General features: G+C 43.3%; 1 protein-coding gene across 1 annotated transcript; it reads right to left on the bottom strand.

The window, feature by feature from the left end:
• Positions 1–2,488: 2,488 nt before the first annotated feature.
• On the bottom strand, positions 2,489–27,165 carry LOC139303671 (ectonucleotide pyrophosphatase/phosphodiesterase family member 7-like). Its single transcript, XM_070927510.1, has 7 exons — positions 26,861–27,165; positions 21,449–21,552; positions 8,765–9,019; positions 5,561–5,706; positions 4,801–5,433; positions 3,274–3,518; positions 2,489–2,597 (listed from the first exon to the last, which is right to left on the bottom strand). Exons 1-7 carry the CDS (start codon positions 27,163–27,165, stop codon positions 2,489–2,491), a joined length of 1,797 nt encoding a protein of 598 aa, XP_070783611.1.

The following is a 27,165-nucleotide window of genomic DNA, read 5'->3' as shown; positions in this document are numbered from 1 at the left end:
TTCTGTGTTCTGATTCACACTCCAATCCAGAAGGTGGAGCCTTTGTTTGTACAGAGTCGAGGTGATTGGCCAGTTACATGCTAGCTAACCCTGATTGGTTGTTTGATTCAGACCTGGTATATTAAAATATTATAATAATATTGCCTACTGTAGCTTTAATATCTTATTATTAATATTTAATTACTAGGAGTAGGATTTTACAAAACACGTGATTAGTTTATATAATATGATGCATTGTTATATGCTATACAAATATATTGTATTTCTCATGCTTTGTATTTTTCTTACGCCAAAAGCCTGAGAGTGTAGAAAATGTGTCGCCCGTTTCTGTTTCACATCCAAAGGCAACTGCTTCCTGAGGTTGCTCACATAATGAGGAACCAAGTAACTCAAGACCAAAGTTCACAAAAACATTTGAAAAAATACTACAGTTTTAGTTGACAATTAATTGCAGCACTTAATTGCTGTTGTGTTTGGCTTAGCAACTAGGCCTAAATCCATGCTGTTCATTTCAATGGCTGCTCATTGAAATGATGTGGTCGTTGGCAAAGGAGTGTCAGTTAACCTGTTCTTATGCCAATTTTCGATTTGCGCTTAAAAAAAGACCTCAGCGGAAATGTTTTTTTTTTTACGTAAAGTTGACAAAGTGACAAAGTATGCCCAAAAACACGAATACATGAAACAAACATAAATGCCATCATTTCATCAATCCATTTGGGCTACATTTGAATGGAAACCTGGTTAATGTTTCACCTCTGGCTCTAAATAGCTTTTTTCTAAGACAAATGTAAGAGAATTTAATTAATGTAGAAGGAAGTTTGATTGTATTTTAAAAAGGTTCATATGCAAGGGGGAAACACAAAGATATGTTTCCATCCAAGCATTTCTATGCAAATTATTTGATTAGAAAAGCCGCATGGAAGTGTCAACATTCGACAAAACCTCCACAATATTGCTAAAAAGGTTTTACACTCGCTCGAGGTGTTTTATTTTCCATTTGTCTGTAAAGAGTTTAAACAACAAATAGCCAGTATCACATGACAGATCAGCTGTTTGGTCTGATTACATTGCACAACAATTCTAAACTGGGTTTAAACACCCTCAAATGAAGCAGCAGAGGACGGTCTGTACGTGATCTCCAGCAGAACTTTTCCCCAGCGCTGTCAAACACACTGCTGCACCTGTAGGGGAGAATCTCCGCTATTAATCAAGAGACCCCTTATTGACGCCTCTCTGTCATCATCTTGCTTCAGAAACAAAAAGAACCTGCCCAACAGCAGTAAGGTCTAGACAGCCAAGCTCTTTGTTTTCCTGACATTGGAAGTGCTTGGGAGTGTTTCTTAACGCTGTATCCACACGGCTCACACAGACTCCTCTTAGATGAAAGTAAAAGGGTTTATTAATCTACTTTCCCTCATACAAAAATAAACACTTTGCTGCATTCAAAAAGAAAAGGCTTCCGTTCATCCCTGTATATTCCAGATGTCCACAACACGGGCAGAAAACTGTGCAGCTCCACTCTGCACCTGCAGCTGCTCAGAGTAGAGCTGGATTAAACAAACTATCTTAAGAACAGAAGCAAATATGACTAAATATCAACATGTAAATAATGACAAAAATATTCAACTGCAAAACCTCCACTGATTGTGGAATCTAAGGATTATGCAAAAATGATTGCGGTCAGCTCAAATAATCGCGCTCAGGTGATCGTGCGATAACTGCGACAGGCCTGACTGCCTGTTTGCACTTAGTGACAGCACAAACCACCTCTGATATCAACCTCTTGCTTAATAGTTGTCTTTAGATTAGATTAGGGAAGACTTTGATATGGCTGGCTCTCTTAACTTTTGTACTCACTGTAACAGAATTATACTTTTATAGCTGCTGGACTTATTACACAGATAGACAGGCTGTGTGTACGGTACGCGTGCGTCTGTGTGCAGCAGGCAGTATTAACACTATGAACGACATCGATTGCACTTTTCTGTCCTGCCTGGAAGAGAGATCCTTCCTTTGTTGCTCTTCCTGAAGTGTCTTCCATTTTATTCCCTGCTAAAGGTTTTTTTGGTTTTGGTTTTGTTTTTTACGTTTTTGTTTTTTAGGCAAATCTGTGCTTTGTGATATTGGGTTCTATATAAATAAAATGGACTTAATTTGAGCTCACAGGAGGGCGGGAGATGCAACTTGGCATAAACTAATCAACACAGTCAATCAATTTTATTTGTCATATGCAATCACACAAGGATACAGGAAGAGTGCAGAAGTGAAGGAATCCACCAAAAATCCCCGTAACTATTTTTATTTGCAGAAAACAGTTTAGTACCACTTCGAGCTGACGTGTGATGGAGGCTACTAGACAGCGGCCAGCTAAAAACATGTATGTACACCAAGTAAATGTTCGTGCGTCACAACATTTTCTTCCACTCCCTTTTTCTTCTTACCCCCCCCCCCCCCCCCCTCAGAATTTTGATATAAACGTCAAACATAATCATGCCCTGCTCCTTTTCCACATGTTGTAGGACGTGGTAATGGTGAACACAAGTACAAGAAACCCAATCGCTGCTGAAAAGCCAATCAGCACCCCCTGCGTTCCATTACTCTTCTCCGGAACTGCAGACAGACAGAAAACACGCATACAAACAGACGAGGCGCCAAATCAGCCAAGAAAAGCAAATGACCAACCAAAAACAGACAGGGACAGTAAATACTGATGAGGTATGGCTTTACAGCAGTTAGATAATGCAATAAGTCCTGCCATAAATGTAACCCTTGTGAAGCTTCGAATGTTGGGTTTTTATTGGGACTTGGTCAAAGTATCTTCACCACCGCTAAACACCGCTGCCACTGGAAATACATGGAGAAAGTTGAGTTGTGTATCATATATTATTATGGTAACGGGAGTGGTATTTTCACCTCAAATCATCACAATTAAAGTCACGGTTAGCTCCAGCTACTAACTTTTTTTTCTGGAGCTTTCAACAGCATCTCACTATATTAGTATTTGTCATCAGATGTGAGTGTCATGGTTTAGAGAACTTTTTTTATTTTTTTGTCTTCATAGATATTGTAAATAGTGAAATAAATACCACATATTTTCAGTTAATTCCTCCACTACTTTGTCTCTGTCCTGGATCGAAATCCCAACTTTTCTTAACTTTTCTGCACCATGAGATGCAGTTAAAAGCTAGTAAGTGGCAGTCAGAGACAGTACTCTGTGTATTGGTAATAGTCTAGCACTGAGTGAATGGGACAAGTGCATATACATTTATACACTTACTTTCGTTGTCTCCTCCTGCGTTGGACACCAGCATGTGTTTGGTATTTTCTAGGTGTCCATCGTTGATCTCCGGGTTTATCCCCAGTAGATGGCACATCAGTGGGTACACATCAACCATGTCAAAGGGATCTACCACCATGTTTTTCTGGAAGTCAGGCCCCACCGCCCTGAAGAGGGCTTTCATGTCCATGACTTCGTTATCAAAGCCGTGATCTCCTTTGTTGTTGTTCATAGGTAGCAACTACATGGACACAGAAATCAGACGTTTCATATGAATCATGTCATCATTTGTTGCCTTTTATTTGATAGAATACAGTAAAGATAGGATATATGAGGTCAGGGGGCGGGGGGGGGGGGGGGGGGGGGGGGGGTGACAAGCAACAAATATCCAGGTTCAAAACGGGACATTTCAATTAAGTAGCATGTGTCTTAGAGGAATAGTGACACCCACCTGATCATGTGGTGCCTTATTAAATGAAATGCAGTGGTACAATCAAGGCATCCGCATGAAAGGCATGTCTGTCCTTTACGTTTGTGTGAAGGTAGTCTGGTCTGATAGGGGGGGAAAAACGCTCGGGCTTGTTTGTATTTCTTTCAACCAATCACAATCGTCTTGGGCGGTGCTGAGCCCAGGATGCAGCGACGATGCCGTTGCAAAATAGTGTCTGTTTTGGTGGAACATTTGCACGTGGGGAGGCGGGCCCCGGCATTAAAATGGTTTAAATCCCCCACTAATGAAAACAGCACATAAAATAGTAAACGACGTATGTAGACTATTTGATTTTTACAACTTTTACTGTTAAAAGAAGACAAATATAACTAGATCCTCTGTGTCCTGGAGGTGAAAGCCTGAAGTAGTCGCCTGCAGCCTACATCTGGTGAGCCAGACTAGTGCGAAGGTGGCCTTTGAACAAGCTGGGACTGTGCGCAAGTGCGTGTAAACTAGAAGTTGAACCACCCAGTGAGTAACAAAACAAATCCGACATATTCAACTCCCATAACCTAGGCTGAATGTGGGTCACTCACTGCCTGGCTTTGCTAACCAGGAGCCTCTATGAAAGATGGAAATTCATTTAATAATATTGATTTTTAAATATCATTCATTTGTAATTGAATAATTTAATTATAATTTGGGAGCTGGTCAAAAGTAATTTAACCGGAGACCAACTTCTGATGGGATCACAGCAGCCGCGACGCCCATCAACATGTTGACATTTTCAACCCTCGGTGGCCATTACTACATTATTACAAATCGCCACTTTCCGACTTCTTACCCCTCTACTTCCGGGGCCCTTGCTCGACCTTCATTTCGATCTCAACTACACACCTTTGTGCAGGTTTGTGACTGCATCTTGCACATTTGCGACGCCATCGCGTCTATTGGAGGACAGCAGCCGCAGGGCACCCAGTAGCGCACAAATGCATAAATTAGAAGAAACGAACGTTCCTCAGAACTCAAATGCACTCTCTGAACTCTCACCCCACTGAATATGGGCAACATGCACAACTGTGCCGTCCCTCACCCCATTGACAATGTATCCAGGGTCAGCGATGAGGATGAGGGGCAGCAGTCGAGGATGGTTACTGTAATGTAGTCTAGCTGGCATCTCCTCCTTTTTATACACATGAAGGTGAGGGTGGCTTCCTTTCAGAGCCTGATAAACCTTCTCCAGCATCCCCTCTTTAGGAAGCAGCATCCCAACGGGACCATAATCCAACAGTTGGAACTGGATATCGCTGAAGCTGAAGCCAGGGATCTTAGAGAGGATGATCTTCTCAACTTGTCCACCCTGTAGAATTGTACTCATACCATGGTCGGCAGTGATGATAATGTTGAGCTGGTCCGTAAGGCCATGGTGTTGGATCTTGTCTCGAATGTAGCCCACAGTACGGTCCACTTGCCGGACCATCTCTCTGCATTCTGGAGAAACTGGCCCATATTTGTGCCCTGCCAAATCTGGTTCTCCGAAGTACAAAGACACAAAGTCCAGGTCCTGTTGATGGAACCACTCTCCAATCACCTTGTCGATGTTCAGCCTCCAATCTGTCTCATTCGAATGGTCATAGAAACGAGGTTCCACTTGCCTAACCCTCACAGTCTCTCCTTTGTAGGTGGCTGCTGTGGCAGGGAAATGCAGAGATCCTGCTTTTAGACCCTGGAAGAATATAAAACAATTATTACAAACTCAAATATTGCAATCCCACATAGAACTGGATACTATTGCAAGACAGGACATCTTTGAGGTAGGCAAGTAGAAAAAAAGATAGGTAGATCTAAAGAACCTGTCTCTGTGCTGTTATCCAGATGGGTAAGCTGCCATTGTCCCAGTAGGAATCAACAAACTGAGTCATGTAGTACTGCTTCTTCTCCTGAGTCGTAGTGTTGAACCAAATGTTATGGATTACTCCGTGATTCTCGATGTGACGTCCTGATGAAAGAAAAAAAGACAAGTACAGAAACTAGTGCGTGTTTAAACGTGACCTTTTGACAGTCTGACCCCATGGGACACGGGCACTATATAGACTGCCATTACTTACATTATTAAGTGAAGTTGCATGAATAAGAAAGAAAGATATATATTGATAGATTAGGCTCTTCTGTTTTCAGTCAATGTGGTCATTTTCTAATCTCTTGTACAATCCAGGTACACTGCACAACAAAATGCACAACTGAGACCTTGCGTGTGTCCCGCCACCTTCAAAGCATCATGGTGGTAGTTTGCAGTAATTTATGAGCGTGTCTCTATATATTGCTTGTTCTGCTTTGTGATGGGGATTTGACAATGTTTGATTTGGACGAAGATCTCCGTGAGATTGAAGCGTTGCTCAGTTAAAATAGCTGCGAGCTACTAGCACAATGTGCGCATCTTGATTCTTGCCTTAAGTTTGCTTTTTGATCCAGCAGAGCGGTTGATGAACTTATAATAAGTAAACGCATAATAGGTCCCTTTAAAATGGCAAGGGAGGTACAGAATAAAGAGAAAACTGGAGCTAGAGGATGTGTGGAAGGGAATCAAGAGATGACAAGTGTTGCTGGAACTTCAACTACCTCAAAACTGCTTTACATCTCCACGCACCTTGCAGCTAAGTTAAGTTACTAAACTTCTGCCTGAAGGAAAAAACACTTATGGTCGTACTGATATATACATTTAGGTACAAGGAAACAAGATGTAAAGTCAACCTTTTCACCTTTGACTAACAGTAAATATGTATGTAACGTATACCACATTTCACAGAGAAAGGTCACAAAGTGCTACAATAAAACACACAAAATTACAAACACTAGAAAGCACGAAGTTAGACAAACGCCAGTCTGAATAAATGAGTCTTTAGCTGCTTTTTAAAAGGCGTCAAGACCACATCTCGTATGTCTATAGGGAGGGTGTTCCACAGTGTCGGAGCCACCACTTCAGAGGCACGATCACCTTTTTGTTTTCAGTCCAGTGCGAGGGACAACCAGCAAGCCCTCGTCAGAAGACCTAAGTGACCTACAGGTGGTGTAACGAAGGAGCAGGTCAGAGGTGTACACAGGTACACTGACCATGCAGGAACAACAAGAATCTTGAATCCTCAACTTGATGGGAAGCCAATATAAAAAAGATAAGATCAAGTCGTCCAATTGGAGACAGTCCAGAGACGACTTGCTGAGGCAGGTGAAAAGGGAATTGCAGTAGTCTAGCCGGGGTGATATAAAAGCATGAGTGATCAACTCTGGCTCAGGTTTGTGATACAACAGACCTGAGTTTGGCGATGTTTCTTAGACGGAAGAAACATGTACGATTTGATATGTCGATCAAAGTACATAGCCTGATCTATAGAGGTTTAGATCAGATTAGAAGATTAGATTGTACAGCTGAAGACAGGGACCCAGTACTCTGAGCAACCTTGGAAGCTATGCTATCTGAAGCAATGATAAGGACCTCAGTCTTATCTGCGCTTACAGGCTGAAATATGCTGGGACACAACCAGATTGCAGGGAGCTATTTATAACAGAGACCAGGCGTGGACCCAAGTACATTTTTTAAGCATGGAAGTTGGTAAAATATCTACAGGGCTTGAGGAAGGTTTCATACTGCCCACAAGATCAATGAGTTCTTACTAGTTGGATCAGTGGAAAGTGGAATAGAAGAAAGGATGACGCCCCGACATCTCTAATCTTTAGCCACAGGAGGTGCAGGAAGGACAATGTTGCTGATGGTGTCAAAGAGGACTTTGACAGGACGTTATGTAGATTGTCTTGGCATGAGGTCTGCTCAGTTTTAGATGCAGGTTGAAATTGTTTTAAATTACCGATGGAAGAGATGTGCTTGACTACCTTCTATAACTGCCTTGAAAGCTTTTCTACTTACTGTACTCCTTAACAACAGTGTCAGCCCACATAAACCTGAACCACATCGGGCTTCTGAAGTCCCCTGTAAGTACAATGTTGTACCCCATAAGTAGGCCTAAAGTATGTTGATGGATGATACTGTTCTCCCTGGACATCTGTTTGTTCCAAAGTACAAACGCAAATGTTAACCCGTAGTCATTTAGTAATAAATATGTAGTTTGCCTACTCACAAGTTCCGATAGAGATGCCAGCGTCCCCTCGGTCCATTCGCCGCTGTCGCCACAACTGAACTTCCCCGCCCACCAGCTCACCTGTTTCCCATTTCCCCCTCATCATCATTTCCACTTATTACCCCGCCAGATTGTCTAGTTTGCATCCACCCTAGCTTTCCGGCGTTTGCGTTTGTTTTGCCTGCCTGACTCTGCCTGTCTGACCTACTGCCTGACCCTCAGATTGATGATTCTCGGCCTAACCGCTATGATGCTGTACGTTGCAGGCCGTAATCTTAAACATTGCCACTGTGGCAACCACCAAAGAGTCAGGAAGGATTATGAAAAACCCAACCCAACTCATATCATTTTGAGGTTTTGGTAGGCAAAGACGCAATGGACCCTGCTGCTGTGGTCAAAAGGTGATCATGCTTGTCACGGCCTCCCAAAAACCCCCTTGTAGATGCAAGTGATGAATTGAAGGGGGTTGCTTCCTGAAGTGGTGGACTCTAACACACAGCACCGCGGTAATTTCTCCCTCTGCAAATGAGTAAGTGTCCATGTTAGGACATCTTCATTGGGAAAAACTGAAACAATCGGATGTTCTGCTCATTCACATGGTGTGCATTTAGGAAGAGGTGTGGCGAGACCAGCTCGTGGTCTGCAGCGATCTAGCAAGGAAACACGCTAATAATCACATACAAACCACATAAATGACTTATATGATGTATGATATTCGATTCTGATAAATGATAAAATACGCATCCCATGCTTGCCAACCCCTTTGATTTTCAATTCTCTCAGTTTTTTCGCCTCTGCTTGATGAAATTTCAAAATCTGCCCATCCACTGTATTCATTAGAAATAGTCTCGCTGCTGTTTGTGATGTGTGTTAAATCGCATAGCCTTCTTATTCCAGACGGGCCGAGCGCTAAACTGTTGTTTTTACCTGTCAGCATTGTGAAGTGAGAGGGGCTGGTAATGGTGAGGAAGGCTGGAGTAACATAGGCTGCCTTCACCCCATCCCGGGCCATCTTATCCAGGTTAGGGGTGTCAACGTCTCGGTCATAGTCCCAGCGGAAGCCGTCGAAGGAGATGAGCAGCAGCTTGCTTCCGGTGGACCTTGCGAAAGCTGACTGCGGCTCAGGAACGGAGTCCCGCGGTGGGGCAGCAGCACAGGGAGAGCTGGCAATGGCGCCAAAGACTGCAAGGCAGAGCAGCAGCATGACAGAGGATTTAGACTTTGTTGTAACTGAAAATTCACTGGTTTCCACTTTCCTTCTCTGCTGTGTCGTCTTTATGTGCAATTGAATCCTTTATATCTGACCGCTGCAGCCCTCAATGTCCTAAAAGAAGACCTTATTGCTCCTCTCCTCTAACTGCAATAGTTTGACCGGCATCACCCTCAGGAAAATATGAGACTCGATTGCGCAACGTTGGCGGATACACCCCAGATTAATGTTTGTTTGGGATATTGATCTGCCCTTTTCTACCCATAAACATACGTTTTATACCTTTATTGGTATAATGCAGTGATATGATAGGGAGACTGTGTGTATTTGTGTAAAAAGGAGATAAGAGAATCGTTTTCAACCCATTGAACTTGTCACAGTCATTGCCATTTCTTTCTCACCCTCCACTCCACCTGTCGGCCACGCCCACCTCATCAAACCAACTCCTTTCACCTGTTTGACTCACCTGCTCCAGCCAATCGAGCCAGCATATATAAGCCTCACTCATTGCCAGACTGTTCTTCGCTCTCTTGATGCAAGACTCTCCAACGCTCGTTCCCGGACGGATCTTCTGTGGCCAAACCTACCTGATCTCTGATTAACGTCGTCTCGTTGTAATCCCAGTAATCACCTCAGCCTTCTGTCCCTGACCACGAGTTCTGCCTGCTCCCTCCTGGTTCGTCTGCCTCGCTGCCTGGTTATCTGGTTCCGGATTGGTTGCCTTGCCAACCTCGTCTCCTGCCGTGTGGTGTGTGTACTTGTTTTCATGACAAATGAGGACAATTTTATGATAACACCCTTTCACTATCAGGACTCTCTGAGAAATGAGGACATTTTTGGCATAATTTTTCCGAGCGCACTATAGTGTTCTAGACCCCCCCCCCCAGTATCCCCCTAAACCAAAAATCTCCTAAAATATCATAATTTTATGAAATTAAGTGTGTAGGTGTGTTTATGGTTTTTGCATCTGCCGTTATGCCAACTAGTGGTCAGTTCTGGAATTTAACACACTTTCAGTCACGTGTTTCGGTGTCACATGACCGGCCCTCCATATGTAATTTTTTTTTCAACACACTCCAACATTTTATGCTAGTTTTAGCAATACTGCAATACACATAATCCATGTAATCACAGTCAAATAAAAACACCCCCAATTATCACTGACTTAGGTCACCAGCCTACTAATCTCGAGAACCAATTCCTCAATTAATGACTTAAATTTACAAATACAGGCCCTATTTTGTGTATTACCAGGTCTTTATAAGTCACAAACTTCAAAATGTAGTGTATCTATGGGCTTCACAATTCACTTAAACATGAAATATCAGTGTGTGTTGCTATGGGCCTCATTAGTCTCATAAACCTGAAAATGTCCTCACAAGTAGCATTAAAATCAGGTCCGACCAAAACATAGCTTTAGACAAAATCTCAACAGATGGAAGTATTCCTAGAAACATGGATGGGAAACACTTTGATTCCCAGCTCTGTAGGACCATGGGACCTTTCCTGATTTGTCACATTTTTTTCACAAGTCCTGATATAGCCTATAAATGTGCATGTGTGTGTGTGCCTGTCACACGTTCAAACTTGGTAGCTGCCCAACATGACCAGTCAGCCAAAGTACTTTACACTAAATACCATCAACCGGCACTTCATTGATCGTTCAGCAGCTCTCCTTCCCAATTACCCACATTTTCTCCCGTCTGTCTCAGTTATTAATTGGAGTATGAATCAGAGTTCATGATACACAAAAATGATTTGCTAGAATGTTGCAGGGATGTTTTTTTTTTTTTCAATCTAAATTCTCATTTTCTTCATGGGCTATCTGAAAGAGAGAGAACAGAATCTGGTCGGCAAACTGCACGGGGTTTGTCTCCACCCCTTGATAGGATGAAGGCACAACATTACATACTGTAAGTGAAGTCCATTTACCATTTGCCCCCGATTTTCCTGTCTCTCCATAAGTGAGAATCCTTTTTTTTTTTTTTTTCTTTTTGTGAAAAGTGGCCATAAATTCCTCCATGACAAACAATGGACCTAGACCACTGCTGCTAATCCTAAAACTCTAAGTAGTGACGCATCTTAATTCATCCACCTGCTGTTTTGACACCCTGCTAAACCACCTTTTAAAAAAAAAAAAAAATGTGCTGAAAATTAGCTCACTCATTCATTCCGCTTTTTTTTTTTTTTTTTTCCACAAAATCACTGAAACTGCAGTTGTTAAGGCCCTGGACCCTTCAATACTGAATTGCCCTTACTTTTGTGGGTAATATTTTGAAAATGTTTAATTGGCTTTGATTGGCTCATTAATTATACTGCTATTACATACTGGTTACCACCTGTTTACATCTCTGTCTATCATTACTGTTTATACTTGCATAAATCACAGTATGTGTATATATTCATATATATTTTACTACCTGTTTACAAGCTGTTTAACTATCACAGAATATATATTAGTCCTGTCTATAACCTGTCTACATTACAGTTTATTAATTTTATCATTACTGTACACCTGCCTACCTCGATATTTTATTTTAATATTTATTTTATAGTTGGAGATTTTTTTTACAGAAAACTTGTGAGCAGGGTGAAGTGTGTGTGTGTGTGGGGCTGGTGGAACGGCAGTGTGACGTATTCTGCCTTCACCCTGTCCTGGGCCATTTTATCCAGGGTTAGGGGTGTCCACGTCTCGTCACAGCCCCAGCTGGGAACTGTTCGAAGGAGATGAGCAGCGGCTTGCCGGTGTCCTGTAGTGTCCCGCAGTGGGGCAGCAGCACAAGGCGAGTTGCCAATGAGGCAGAGGACAGTGAGGCAGAGCAGCAGCCCTACCGAGGATTTACACCTAGACTGTACACTAAACTTCTGTGTATGTGCAGGTTGAAAGTTTCTGAGTGCCGAATCAGTAATCCACAGTTTATCTGCTTCCTTGGCCTTTTCTCATATGATCTGTTTACTCTCTGTATTTAAAGGTCCCGTATTCTGCTCATATTTTTATTCTGGGACTCCACTAGAGCAGCTTTGCATGATTCATGGTTCAAAAAAGTCCTTATGTATCTTGTCCTGGCGCTTTCTGCTGCCCCTCAGCCCCCCCCCCCCCCCCTCTGTCTGAAACAAGCCGTTTTAGACAAACTGAATCACCTCCAAAAAACCTGAAGAGTAGTTCCTGAGCAGAGCGCTCCAATAACTCAGACTGACTGAGCGGGTGGATGAGCGTCCCTGTACTTGGTGGGTGGTGCTGTGCCTGGAGCCGATGACCTGCTGGGGGCGGTGACTGTATAGTTGTGACATCACAACCTTACAGGAAGTCCCGACGGCTTGTTTAAAGGCACAGCGTCTGAAAGCCCGTATTCAGACGCTGTGCGTTTCATCCATGGACTGAGCGTTCTGATCCTTTCACAGTATTTACACAGCACCTAGAGCTGCTTTAGAATCAAACAAGACATGGACATCTCACTTTCTACTGTATGGGACCTTTTAAGCAAACTGCTTTGAGCATTGGAATCAATATGATCGCTAAGACTAAGACTCTGGATATTACATAACTGAGCTGAGTAATACTCCCTGTGATGTAATGGTAAAATTGGCCCTTTTAAAGAGTACACAGCACACTTAACTGTTCACCAACGCCTGTCTGAAGGTCCCTTTTGCCATCAATTGGAAATGTCTGTAATTCTGCAGACACCCGTTGTCTTCATCCTCTTAAATTGCAGGATCCACTTATGAAGTTTTATACTAAAAGCAAAGTAAAAAACAACAATGCATTTTGAGTAACTTCTTGAATATGGCGGTGCTAATCCATGGCATCACTATTATGGGAGACTCACTTTTCTACTTTACCTGTTTACTGCAGTGACTAAATAAAACTTATGTATAATACATTGTCAACATGTTCGTGTGTACTTTGCAGTAAGGATGGAGTAATCATTTCTCCGTAACAGGCTAATAACCTCAGTTAGGTATAACAAAGAGATTTGGTGAATACAATAGTTGATATGGTAGCATAAAGAAATACCCTGCCAGTCAAAATGGGGACTGATGGAACAATACAAGCGCTCTAACCACATAAAACCTTACCCATCCGATTTAAGCTTGTCCCCCAACATCAAGTCAGGTTTCGGACATCCTTGATCAAGTGGAGCCCTAAGAGGCTACATGCCACATTTAATTAGTTTGCCTTTTTTTTTTTTTTTTAAAGTGACTGTGACGGTGGTGAGTCATATCTTTGTTATAAGGGAGGAAGTGGCCATTTACCACCAAGACTTCTTCATTCACTCAGCTGAAATCTTTGGCCCTGACGGACCAGAAAGCCGTCTGATGGATGAAAATCACAGTTCAGTTAAATAAGGACACCCCTCTCACCTTACGTGTTACCACACCACCGCATGAGACTGCAGAGTCAATTCACCTGTACTACAAAAGCCCATAATGCGCCCCAAAACCTCTCACCTGGGACTTCTGAAAAACCATATAAGGATACCAAACCAAAAACCAGATCATCCACCACCACCACCACGACAACGACAACAACAACAACAACAGCAACAACAACAACAACAACAGGAAGTCAGACTAACAATGATTTCAAAGGACCAACAGGTGGCGACCCCACTCCATAAACCAGTGCTACGATTCAGGCCATCAGTACTAAGTGCTCCCTGGATCTCTCTTTTCACCTCTCAGACAAGGATAACATTCATCATTCGTCCTAATTGTAACGTGTGTCCGCGTGTATTAATGAAAAGTGTTGTATGATTTCCTTGAGAAAGACTTGAGAAACAATGACAGACGTTACATTATGTTTGCACACGGGTGTATCCTCTGTTTCTGCATAACCCGTCGCTAAAGAGCATTTTGAACTAGATTAGATATTTATTTTGGTGAAATATATTGTACAGTTCTTTAATGTTTACACCTGATGGATAGAAGCTGATTCCTGAAGATCGGAAAAAGCAACTCATTCTAACACATTCTAACAAAAATGATCGCTTGAACTGTGTGTGTGTATAATTGAACTTTAATTTAAACAGTGAGCATGTTTTGTATACATGCATACTTGTTTAGTAGTTTCAGTTCTTTGCTGGATTTGGTGTTTTTTAAATTTTTTTTATGGGATTTATTGACAAAAAGAAAAATATAGGATTTCACCAAAAAAAACAAACAAACAAAAAACAACTATTCAACACAATCACAAGAGAATCATCATCACGGTCATCATCATGCGTTCTCGTGTCATCATGGCGTCTTATAAAACTGGAAGAATAAACTGACATTAAAAGCTTCAATACTGAGATACAATACGGGATCAATCAAAAGACAGCATATCCACATCAGACAGCACTGAGCCAACCACATTTTTTTTTAATAAAAGCTGATATCAGCTCAACTCTAGTTTGACGTACTGCATCCCATCTCAGTACATGTCTAAGATGTAACCACCTGAGGGGGTTCTTCATTAATCTATGGAAATGTATCCCTGTAGTTATAATACACTTCTTCCGCAGCTGTCCATCACGCAAAGACCTGACAGAGGGTGCGTTCCGTTTCTCCCCCCGCCTTGGCCCAGAGGCGAGCCGGGTTCAAGGCTGATGTTTAATCCATGAGAAGAGATCACTGGTGGCGTTTATGCGACAGGAGACAATCCCATCCATATGCATGAAACGGTTCGTGGATTCAGGTTTGTTGTGAGGTCCTGTCTACTGGGACCGGCTGAGACTCAAACAGAGAGGAGCCTTAGAGGACTCACAGAGTATTGGTAGAAATCAATGGGGAGGAATGGCCAGTGACTGGGGTTAATGCTGGATATGTTTACAGGCAAAGTCTAATGAGTCAGTTTCTTATTTTAGGCACAGACCAAAGGCACACATTACCTCTAAACCTGGATGGTGTAGAGGTCATCTGTATCATCTCTGTAAGAGACGGTTTTGTGCACTAATAATGATTGATGTCATAGGTCAAGAGTGTTTCTGTCACTGTTCTCCTCACATGAAGAAGAAATGTCTCACCTGCTTCAGGTCCTGCCTCTCCGACAGACGTCACTTCGAACCCATAAACAACTGTAAGTCCTCTACAGCTGTGCCTGAACGGGACCAAAAGAAGGTGCCAGTACCCTCGTTCATAGGAATGAACAATAGGCCAGCAGTAAGTTAGCTAACCGAGCTAATCAAGGTTTCCGACAGAACAGCGCTCTGAGCTACCAGGCGGCTCAGAGTTCCTCAAACACAACACAAAGCTACCAGGTACCTTTTTTTTTATTCCAGTGCTCATTGAGTGAACCCGCCGGTCTGTTTCGGGTCTCAACGTACCCAAGCCACGCACCAGACCTGCAGCGTTCACTGTAGTGAAGTGGTTTTGGGCTGTATGTGTGTGGGTGTGGGCCACTGATATTTGGTATGGCTGTATTTTGTGTTATCATTTTGCAAAAGAGTTCCAATTGTGTGTGAAAGAGGGAATTGTGGGTGTCCATAAGAATTTGGGTTTAAAGTGTACATTGCACTAATTGTTTATTTCACTTTATCTTATATTTACTAAATAATAAGAGATTCTGTTTTTAGCCATATTCCTGTGTGGTGTTTGGTTATTTAATTTGGAAGTATTTTACTATATTTGAATTAAATGGGTAGCAAATTCATGTGTATTAAGTTAAATAAGTCAGTCTACAAAGTTAAACCGAGAAGGAGAGCTAAGATGAATTGACGCTGGGTTTCAGCGTTGACTTTATTCTAAAAGAACTACATAAAAAGAGAAAAGAGCCTAAACCTAACCAACCAAACCAATGAACAGTAGCTAATATAGTAGTAATACAGTATGGTTCTATATACTGTGCACAAATTGCATTACAATTTACAGTAGTTTATTGTTAATGAAAACACAGCAGTGTTCTGCCAGTAACTTACTGTAAATGCACGTGTACATATACGTACCTGCACAGTGACGACCCCCAGCTTCACCTCTCCTCAAAGGTCCTGTCCGTCGCCGCCTGCTCCACGCTCACCACCTCCCTGACCACATTCCTTAACAAACTTCCACATCTTTCCAGTTTTTCAAACTTCAAATCAACAATAAAATCCTCTTTACTACCTTCAAGGCCCTCAATAACTTAGCTATCAGTCCGTTCACCCTCGCCTCTGCCTCAGTTCCACTTGCGGTGACAGGGCTTTTTCAGTCGCTGCTCCCTCTCTCTGGAGCTCACAACAATCCCACATTAAAGACCCCCCCCTAACAATTCAACATATTCATTAAAACTCACCTACAGTTCACTGTGGAAAAAAAGAAATTGCCTTACATCACATTTTAACAGTTCTACTTTATTTTTGATCTGCTCCTCCATCATTTCCCCGGCCCTCTGTCGCCCCCTGCTGCATATCCACTGTAACAATCGCTCAGACACCCTGCTCAGGACAGCATGCGTGTGCAGTTGGGTGTGGGTGTGTGTATTTGCGTGCTCACAGAGTGGGTGTTCAGAGTGCGTTCCACATCTCCCGAGATTCTAATTACAAGTTGAGTGAGAGGAAGAACCCGAGAGATAATGAAGCGACATCCATCTGAGTGCCGACCATCTGTAACCCCGAGCTAGCCTTTAGCGGTGTAATGTCTCAGTGTTTTACTGCAGACACATATGGTGCTAGCACTTCTCCTGCTTTGTAAGCCATGAGCAGTTTAATTACCTGCAATTAAGACACAGCTCGTTAGATGAGGAGGAGGAGGAGGAGGAGGAAGAGAATGCGGAGCAGAAAGGCAAAGGGAGGAGCGGGGAGAAAGACAGCTGCTGATGGTTCTGCAGTTACACTACAGATATATATATATGTGTGTTTATGTGTATTTAGTTCATAAGTTACACATTTTTTCACGGAGGTTGCGTCAATATTAGAGTCTCCGTGTCTCCATATTTTGCCTTTCTCCACATACACACACAAGTGTGTTCGGGTTCGCAGTGCAAAGCCATGTGTTTGCATGTCTGTAAACATTAGATTGAGTTTTGCAGAGTGAGGAGGGGCAGAGGGAGAAGGTGTGTGTGTGTGTGTGTGTGTGTGTGTGTGTGTGTATGCGATTGTAGCACTGTCGCCCTAGTCGGTGCTGCGGTGACAGTGATGTATGGGTAATTTAAAAAGTCATTCTTTTCCACAGAGCAGTCTGCAGTCAGGCCAGCCAACCGCAGCCCATTCCCCTACAGCACTGAGAAAACTCATCTACATCCACTTCAGCACTCTCTCTCTCTCTCTCTCACACACACACACACACACACACACAAAGAGGTAATGTAGCCCACTCACTGACATTACAATGTATAAAAAAAAAAAAAAAAAAAATACAAATTTTCACATTTCTCATACAAACCACTTTTGATGAACTTCAACTCGTTGTCAGATTTTTGTGTGTCTACCAACACACACTGTTTTCGTTAAATGTGTGAACTTGTCATGTGACCTCAGTGCCAGGGGTCAGCGGCATTGTCGTGGCAACGACTTTGCCTGTTTGCTCTGCCACTTCAGCCTCTGGCGCTTTAAGCCCGTTAATGAGGAAGACGAGGTGCGTGTGCATTTTTGTGAGTGTAGATGGCGCCATGTGATTCTGAGGGATGGCTACAAGCATAGACATATAGACTCTCTCTCTCTCTCTCTCTCTCTCTCTCTCTCTCTCTCTCTCACACACACACACACACACACACACACACAGATAACCATTCAGCCCTAGTACTGTCACAAACATTCTCCTCATTAATGTCTTCATACTGCTTTTTTAATAACATGGGAAACCTTCACTTGGGGCAAGTCGCATTGAAGTCGCAGCGATCACACAGTGTCTGTGGGAGCAAAAAAACGACAAAATATTTGACCAAAATATTAAGAGCTTAAGCTTTGGAGCCCACAAATTTCCAAGTAAAGGTATTGTTGGATACCCCCTGCCCATACTGGCCGTGAATATGATGCTTTAGCAGTTAGAAGTTACCCATATTAAGTGAGTATCTTTATGGAATTGTAGCGCAGAATTCCCTCTTTCTGTTTCCCTGGATAGTGTTTCCTTACTGACTGTGGATTTTGTCCCAATCAATAACACTGGAATAACTTCGGGGGTGGGGTGGGGGGGGGGTTCACATCAGGGACCCCGACCCGGATCAGAGTACACTTGACCCCAAAGTCCAGTTCGTTTGATTCGGGCATATTCACATTAGGTACGATTGATTGAGTACCGTGCCTGAGTACGATTGCCCCCCCTCTATACCTCCACGCCCCGGTCAGCTTTCACATTGTTCTATAACTGAATGCACTTGATCCACACTCCATAGCAGTTGGTGGCGGTAATGCCCCATATCGTTGTTTGCAACCGCCGTAACACATCAAGAAGAAGAGTACACTTGCGTCATCGACTACGCACATTTGGTTATGTTGACGCTCCAGTGTAGAAAAGCGTACTATGAGCACTCTCTGCCTACTATTATTGCTATTGCTATTGTGTGCTCCTCATTGTGTCAAGAGGACCCTCCGGCCGTCCTTCCTACTTTATCAGCCACAGCCGTGCAGTTCAAGGGATGAGATCGGCGCGACCCGAACGGTACAGTCGAACGGTTGCGGCGTCGCATTCTAAATAGCAGTCCACTTCCGTGTTTTGGTACGGTAGCTTTCACGCCTGATGTGAACCGTACCTGAGTACTCGAGACCACCTTTTCAAGAGGACCTGGGCGCAGATCAGTGAGCCATGTCCGGGTATGGTACACAATGTTCACGCTAATCGAACAAACTGGACTTTGGGGTCAAGTGTACTCTGATCCGGGCCCAGGTCCCTGATGCAAAAGCCCCCTTAGTGTGAACACTGTGTACAGTACCCGGGTATGTGCTAAAAAAAAAAGCCTTCTAGACTTTCTGCTTTCATTAGTAGCAATAATAATGTCCTTGTCCTATCCCCTGATCACACCAGCTGTTTATTGTAAGTTAGCACTAGCTAACACTATCTTGTCAAGACTTGCTGAGAATTCAGTCAAGAAGATCCCTCTTAGTGTGTTTGTACAGCCTCCTGCAGCACTAAATCACAGAATAAATCAATGAATAAATTGCCTAATTTGATTTTAATGTGGTGTGTGGCGTGGCAAAATTCATGTCACCGTGAAAAAACAATTACGTTTATTCAAGACGAGGCTAAATAATTGTCATTGAACATTATGTTTTGCTTATGACGGTAAATGCAAACATACAAAAGGAAATATATATAATGCCTGCATTTTATTTCTGTGTTTGATTTGTTGTCATTTAGGCATTTCAAATCTTCCATACCTGTGTGCAAAACCAGGTCCATAACGGCCTCATCGCCCAACATCAGCGCAGGACCTCACTAACGCTCTTGTGGCTGAATGGGAGCAAAGCCCTGCAGCCAGGCTCCAACATCTGGTGGAGAGTCCTGAAACCAGAAGAGTGGGGGCTGCTATAGCAGCAGATGGCGACGCCCATGGCTTTTGAATAACATGACCAACTGTTACATATGGCTGGAATGTTGTGGGTGTTCTCATACTTTGTCCAGATATTCCACACGCTTTTGGATGTAGTCTACCTGACCTTGCTGCTGATACCTGGAGTGGCAGCACCCTCATAGTTCCTGGCCCATCAGACAGTTCTAAACCCAGTTGTAGGAACTAATTGCAGACCCGGAACTACAACCCATTGTTTGCGGGACTTCTCTCTTTCTCTCTTCGTGTCCTTGTGTCTCTTTACCGGTAGCCGTGAGGTGGACGACCAGACAGCAAGGGCCTCCCTCCTGTTGGGTCTGTGGATGGATGGCGGCAGTGTGCGATCACTCCACAATGACACACAACCTAATCCTCTCCTCTCCTCCACTCTCCCCTCACTACTCCCCTCTGCCTTCCTCTCCTCTCCCATTATCCAAGCCTCTTTTCTATACATCCGCTCCTCCACCCGCTTCTTAGCCTGGGAACCAGACAAATCTGTGAGCTCCGGCGAATACGCCGAGCCTCCCTCCCATTCGTGCAGATTTCCATCCGACCCAACGTTGGGTCGGGCCAATCGCGACTGTTTATCTAATATGGGGCAGGGTGGGATACGATTCTGTGAACAGCCAAGACGGCTGCCGCTGATGTGGAACATTTTGAATCCTCCGTCAAAAAAAGGTTCCTTTTGTGTAGCTGAACGGCAACAACTCAGTTCTTCTTTTCCTCAACAGCATCAAGTGGTTGTATCCTTGTCCTTTACTGGGCAATCATGTCCTCCCTTAATTACACCTGCATACAAGTGTCAAAACAATTGATGTCATTATTTTCCTCACTAATTATGGCTAATATACAGTAACTGGTACCTACAACTTGAAGATATTCTGTTCATCAGCACCTACTTCTCCCTGTCTTTGATGGACTGAATATAATGCTGGTAATGAAATGTTTCATTTAGCTTTTGGCTAAATTGTTTTCAAATCAAATTACCATTGGCTTTGTTTCATGCCATGTAACATCTCCTTCAGGATCTGTCCTTCAAACCCCTTCTTTGCCATTACCTTCCGTTTTGATCTAAAATGGGTCGCCTCGTCGCCTTTCCTGCCTGGGACGGGCACGTTGCTAAATGTTGTCAAAAAGACTTAGAATGAAGATCTGTATCTTCCTTTCGCCACCCATGTTAACCAATTGGGGTGTTCAGACAGGGCGTGCTCCAGCTCACGATCTGCAGGTTCTATTTTCTCCTTGCGCCTCTCCTGGCCAGGAAATACACTGATGATCTATTACAAACGATACAAATGATCTGACTCTGATAAATGATCAAATATGCATCCCATGCTTGCCAACCCTTTTGATTTTCCCGCCCCTCTCCCGTGCTGGTCTCCTGGAGTTTCAATTCCCCCGATTTTCTTCCCTCCACATGATGAAATTTCAGTATCTGCCCATCCACTATACTATACAGAAATACCATCACTGCTGTTTGTGATTGTGTTTTTGAATTACGTTCTTATTCCACATATTTGTCAGTTATTCATTTGAGTATACGCCCGAACAAGCGCAGCTGAGAGAGGCCGAGGCTACAGCTGTGCAGGAGGATATGGCTGCACAAACAGAACAGAGCTCTCTGTTTGGGGTACTTGGGTTAGTCATCAACATCACAGTCACATAATGGATAAGATTCTTCCTTTTACCTGGTTATTTTGCGATTTTTTAATTCTTATTGTGCTGTGTGGTGTTATCAACACTACAGGCCAAGATTGCAATCAAACCCCAAGTGACCACCGCAGTAGATCAAGTGACTTCTACAAATCAGTCATAAGACTTTATTCTGATATCCACAGTGCAGTAAGAAAGTATTATTATCAGACGTGGTCTCAGCTAAAGCTAAAGACAAGCTCCTGTAGCAGATTTAACATTATCTGGGCCAATTGTCTGAGGAGGGTTTAAGCGATCCACATGACCCTACCTACGGCAATGATGGTGAAGTTCCCAGATGACGTTGGACTGATGGAAGAGGCTTTGGACACACCGGTGGGCGTACTCTGGAATTTCTTACCCTTTTGACGGACGCTGTCAAGACAATGGCAAAGACAATGCCCAATACCTCTCATTTGATAGTAAAGTTTGTTCTAACTCAGCAGTATAGGCTGCCGAAGACGATGAACACTTTCATACTGAAAGAAGGATTGCAGTCTCCATCGTCCATGGCGGTCCAGGGCCTCGTTGTCTCTACCCCAAACTTCTTCCTAGAACTCATTGGTAAAGTAAATTGAGGCTCCAATTGAGGATATAGGGTTGATGATCAAGTCAAGTGAAGAAGGCCCCCCCTTGAGGTAATTTGTTGGGCTACAATATCTACCAAACACATCTCATCAATACTCAACAATTTCAATAAAAAACATTCAACCCTTGAAGTTTGTGGCGTATTTCCTTTACCTGTACCGTATACCAATTGTGCTGCAAAATACCAGGGATGAAGAGGACTCACATTGCGTCTTTCATTCATTCTTTTGTTTTTTTGAGTCCAAAGTTGGAGCTCGCCATTATGGGCACCTTCGACCGCAGCTGCTTTTGGGGGGGGGGCACAGACATTATTTCCATGCTAACAGATATAGTTGCTACTATTATTGCAATTTGGAAACACTTCCTGTTGCCTATTATTTACATTCTCTTCTTAGATACCACAAAATGTATGACTACATGTTTTTGTATATATTATTATTTGCCAAAAGTGTGATGAAGATGGTGCAGACCGTCATTAGAACTATGTGTGTTATGCGTTACCTGCTACTGCTCATTAGCAAGGAGGGGAAATGATGCATTTATTGGTTCGTTTCTATATACAGCTATCACATGGAATCAAAGGTAAATGTAAATCTAATGTAAATCTAACCAATAACTTCTAATTATATTTGCTCCCAGTATGTAGAAATAATGACTGCTAATCGCCAGGTACAGGAGCTGCAGGTAGCTTGCAGCTTCCCATACACACAGAGCTGTATTGTCAAATGGAGGGCGAGCTATTTGCATGACACTGTGTGAGAAAAGGGGATTTTGGGTGTGTGAACATGTGTGTGTGTGTGTGTGTGTGTGTGTGTGTGTGTGTGTGTGTGTGTGTGTGAGATTGATAGTCCTCAGTCATAGAATGTGGCAGCTGTGTAGGGCCTGTAAAGGTGTCTGTCCATGAATCAGGGGGGAGCAGCCAAGCCAGCCCAGCCAGATTGATGAGGGGCCAACGCATGGTTAAGTCTCATTTCATTTACAAGCAGCGGCTAACCCACACACTGCAGTGTAAGGGGAGAGGAGGGAGGGGGGGCACCGCTGACAGCTGTGTGTGTGTGTATATGAGAGAGGCTCAGAGTGGGTCAAGTACCCCCCTACTGGTCTGCTGGTTTAATAGAAAAGTAAAATTCCCTCGGCCATACTGGAGGTGCTTTAATGAATAATAGGCTGGTTGACATGGATTGATTGCTGTCCATTGGCAGGCTTGATCAGCAGAGCTTAAAGAGCTTCCTCAGAACACTGTTTCCCACTAGGCTGTGGGAAAATCCACGGCCAGTACTCTGCTCAGGAATGGTCTGGAATGATGTATCAAGTCTGTAGATCATCAAGTTATTGGGGAGCTCTGTAAACTGTACTGGGGGTGAAGAAAACACACACAAATGCGAGTGCTTTCACATCATATGAGTTATTGAGCACACTTCCAAATGACAATAAGAGCATTTACCAGAACTTTTGTGCACATGTGTGTGTGACCCCCACATGCAACAACAGCCTCTTCCCCAAATGATTTGCTATAATATATCATAACAGTTTGGGATTTTTTTTTTTTTAGTAATTCCCCGATCTGTTTTGACTGTTTGACCGGTTGTTTTGTTGATCTCGCGGTGGAGCCAACTTTCTATTGTCAGGCCATCGCCAGTGCAGTCATGGCGTTGCTAATAAACAGGGGGTGTGGTTAGCAGTTCAGTGGCCGATTGAGGCAAAAGAGTCTTTTGCGGGAGGACTGGAGGAGTGAAATGACCAGTTAACGTTGTCAGGGCTAAGTATCTGCGACTACTCCCCCCCCAAAAAAAACTTCTCTATCTCGGATTGTTTCGAAATGAAGCACTTGAAGCAGTTACAGTTGTTTAGATATTAACCTTTACAGCCGTGTCCGAGGCCTGAGGCGGCAGTTTTACAAACCCGAGTTAAGCAGATTGTCATATGGCTACTCTTAAAAATCACTGTTTAACAGGTTTCTGTCTTGCTCTGCTTCTCTCTCTCTCTCTCTCTCTCTCTCTCTCTCTCTCACACACACACACACACACACACACACACACACACGCAAACACAGCCGCTTGGTCTAGTCTCAGTATTGAGTGGAGATGTGAGCCTCACTGCTCCCCTGCAATCTACTGACATTGATCTGAGAGAAAGATCAAACTCTGGCCAGACACTCCCAGGAATCCTGCTTTTCATTAACCGTGTGTGTGTGTGTGTGTGTGTGGATGAATGTTGAAGTATTTACAGGGATGTGCATGACTGTGACATGCATGTTGGAATTCTCAAGCACATTTAAATATTTTACAGTGCCCCCCCCCCCCGCCCTCCCGAGTGAGTACGAGCGCAAATCTGCTTTTGGTACTATTTCTGTGGGGTGCGTACGCATCAGAGCGTGACAGAGTCTCTCTCTTCCGGTGTGTGTCAGTGTGCACATGTGTGTGTGTGTGTGTGTATGACTGTGCAAGTGGTTTCTGAGTGGCACCACCAAACCTGATAGTGGATTGGACCGGAGAGACGGGCAGGCAGTCAGACTCCATCCAGACGACCCAAAGCCAGCAGCGTCTCCTTGTTTTATCAGTCAAAGGACAGTTGGACAACTCCAGCCCTATCTCGTATGCAGCAGGACGGGCGGGGGCTTTAACTACAGCACAGAGACACAGTTTTTGAGATGCCAGGATTTTTCAGATATTGCTGAATTGACCGCTCTCTCACTTAAGTTCTAGGATGAAGATATTATATCACGTTAAATAAACACGGGAGGCTGGTAATTATTTGAAGATTAAAAAAAAAACTAAAAACAACTGTTCTTGTAAAGATTTGAATGATACTTGAAAAAAATATTTCAAATAACGGAAATTTCAAAATATTTTGAGCCAGTGCTTCAAACTTACGCGCAACATTGAACTGTGCTGTTCTTCAAAACAGCATTCGATGAAACAGTTTCAACTCAAATTTGTCGGCCTTGATTGTTATTTCTTCAGTGTATCCCACATCCCACGTGTTCATACTGAGCATATCTATACAATCTACTATTTTAATCTTATTCCTACAATATTTAGCTTGCTTAAAGTGTGGTATGGTTGGGTATCTAAAACCATTCGGTTAAGGTCCCGAAAGGTCGTGGTTATGGTTTCATAATAGAAATGTCAGTGCTGTTTCAAATCTTTTCACTGACACTATGTAATCATCACACCCCTTCCTGCATTGTCACGAAAAATGAATAATTGATGTGGATTAGTTGCATCTGAATGAAATTAGTAGGACCCAGGGTTGAGTGTAACACTGCATAATGCAGTAGTCTATTTGTGTTAGAGAGGAATTGTGAAAAGATGTGTCTTCTTGTTGTCCAATTATGTTTAATATTGCTGTACAATTATCCCAGATGATGATAGGGAATTAAAGTAATAAAGTGGAATAACTCTTTAATATAAGAATATTGTTGCTGAGGTGTTAGCACAACAAATTTGTTTTACACGTCAGCAGAAACAAAGCAACTTTTTTCTGTCCTTGTATTTCTGTCCATTAGGTGCGTAACAAATAGCCCCCTCTCTTTGAATTACTACATGTTTAGCTTTCTTGACCAGCCAATCTTGACACTGGCTGTGTCCTGTTTTGCTCTGGACAGGTAACACACAGCAGGCTTGTATTCTGCTCCAGTAGTGACCACGGTTTTAAAATCCAACAGTAATGAAATTCCATGTTTTTTTCCTGAAATGCATATCTGCTCTGTAGTCCTCCTTAGCTCTCCGACTGTGTAGATTAAACCATATTTGCATAGCAGTAACTTCACCGTTCTATCATACAGCCCCCCCCCCCCCCTACAGTGTAGCAATTATCACAGCTTCTGCTTTTGTATCCACTGTACTCCCCCTACTTTGTTGAACCTAAATTTCAGCACTGCTCAGGAGATGGTACTAAATCCAAGTTCCAGGTACTCTCAGGGGGGAAGCAGTGTGTTAAGAGAAGCAATGCAAGGAAGTGTGTTTCAATATACAGACAATATTCTACTCTGTTTTGCTGCAATATTATGCATTTGTGTTTGGGAGCATGTTAAAAGTTTACTCACATTTCCCAGTAACTTTTGGGTAGTGCTGTTATTTTCAAAATTCTGCAATATTTCTGGTTGTGAGCTATATTTTCTGCTTAGTCACACTGAATAACAGCCAGACAGCCACACACTTTAAACAATAACCTGCGTTAACCCACATCAATAATACTAACAACACGCTGTCTGCTTATGACATGTAGGCCACAGCGCAAGGTTGTTTACTTTGTCTCTCGCTCCCCTGCTGGGGCTCAGCCTGCCAGCTCAAACATGGGCTTTGCTTTACATTCTTTTCCTGATATCCTTTTTTTCTGCTAAATGTTATGGACAGAGAATCCTGTGCACTTGTAAATCACTGGGGCTTTAATTTATGAAAAACACCGAAGGCTACTGCCATATTTCTTCACTGCGCAAACGTAGCCTACAAACAACACAAGCACTTTCACGTGCATTGGACTGAAAATTTGGGATTAGCAGCAAGACGCCGCTCTTCTCTACGGATGAATTTCACAAACTTCTTCAGAAAACTGCAGTGCTTGTAAATAAGATTAGAAGTGAATGGATTGAGTGGGAATGCTACCACTTTACAAAAGAAGGCTAACACATGGCTAACTAACACCAACAAGACTAACAGGGCAAGACATCTGCAAGTAGTAGTCTTCTCTGGAACTCTCTTGGTGCAAAGCCTAAGAATAAATTATTTCCCTGGGAAATGGGAGGACAAGTGGTAGCCAGAGCCCAGTGCCCTGAGATTTGCGATGCTGCTAGCTGGCCTGCACTACCATCAATGTACCCCCTGTGTGTACTAGGACACAGCTGTGGACAGCTGCAAAAGGAAGAGTGTACAACTTGAGAACAGATTTGCAATAATGCTGCAGGGGCCTGGATCTCCGTCAGATGAACTGGAGAGGCTCTCATCCTCACAAAAAAAGGATAAGGACTGAAAGCAAAAGGCTACAGGGAGTTTTTACATACATCTTCTGATACACAGACATACATCATCAGTGTTGCAGTGAGATACCCACGACTTGTGTCCCCCACTGGTCTCCCCTTTTCAGTCAGAACCACCTAGAAGCTTTCTCTGCCGCCTCTGTGTTGTTGTTGATGACTCTCCTCTGGCTTGGTCCCGTAATGCCCAGGGTTCCATAGACCTTGCTGAGGGAATGACTTGCAAACTCCTGTTTGCCCAGCTCCACTGGCATGCACCTGGTCCTCCACCCGCCTCCACCAGCTCCTGGTACTTCGCCCTCTTCCTCTCTCGTGCCTTCTCCATCCTCTCCTCCCAGGGCAGTTAGCTCCAGCAAAATGAGCTGTCTTCTGGCCTCAGAGTCCAGGGTGATGTCTGGTCTCAACAAGGACTGTGTAGGGACCAT

The sequence above is a fragment of the Enoplosus armatus genome, chromosome 20, assembly GCF_043641665.1.
Source record: "Enoplosus armatus isolate fEnoArm2 chromosome 20, fEnoArm2.hap1, whole genome shotgun sequence".
NCBI classification, from domain to species: domain Eukaryota; kingdom Metazoa; phylum Chordata; class Actinopteri; order Centrarchiformes; family Enoplosidae; genus Enoplosus; species Enoplosus armatus.
Note: the sequence above shows the minus strand (reverse complement) of the source record. Positions and strands in the feature narration are given on the sequence as shown.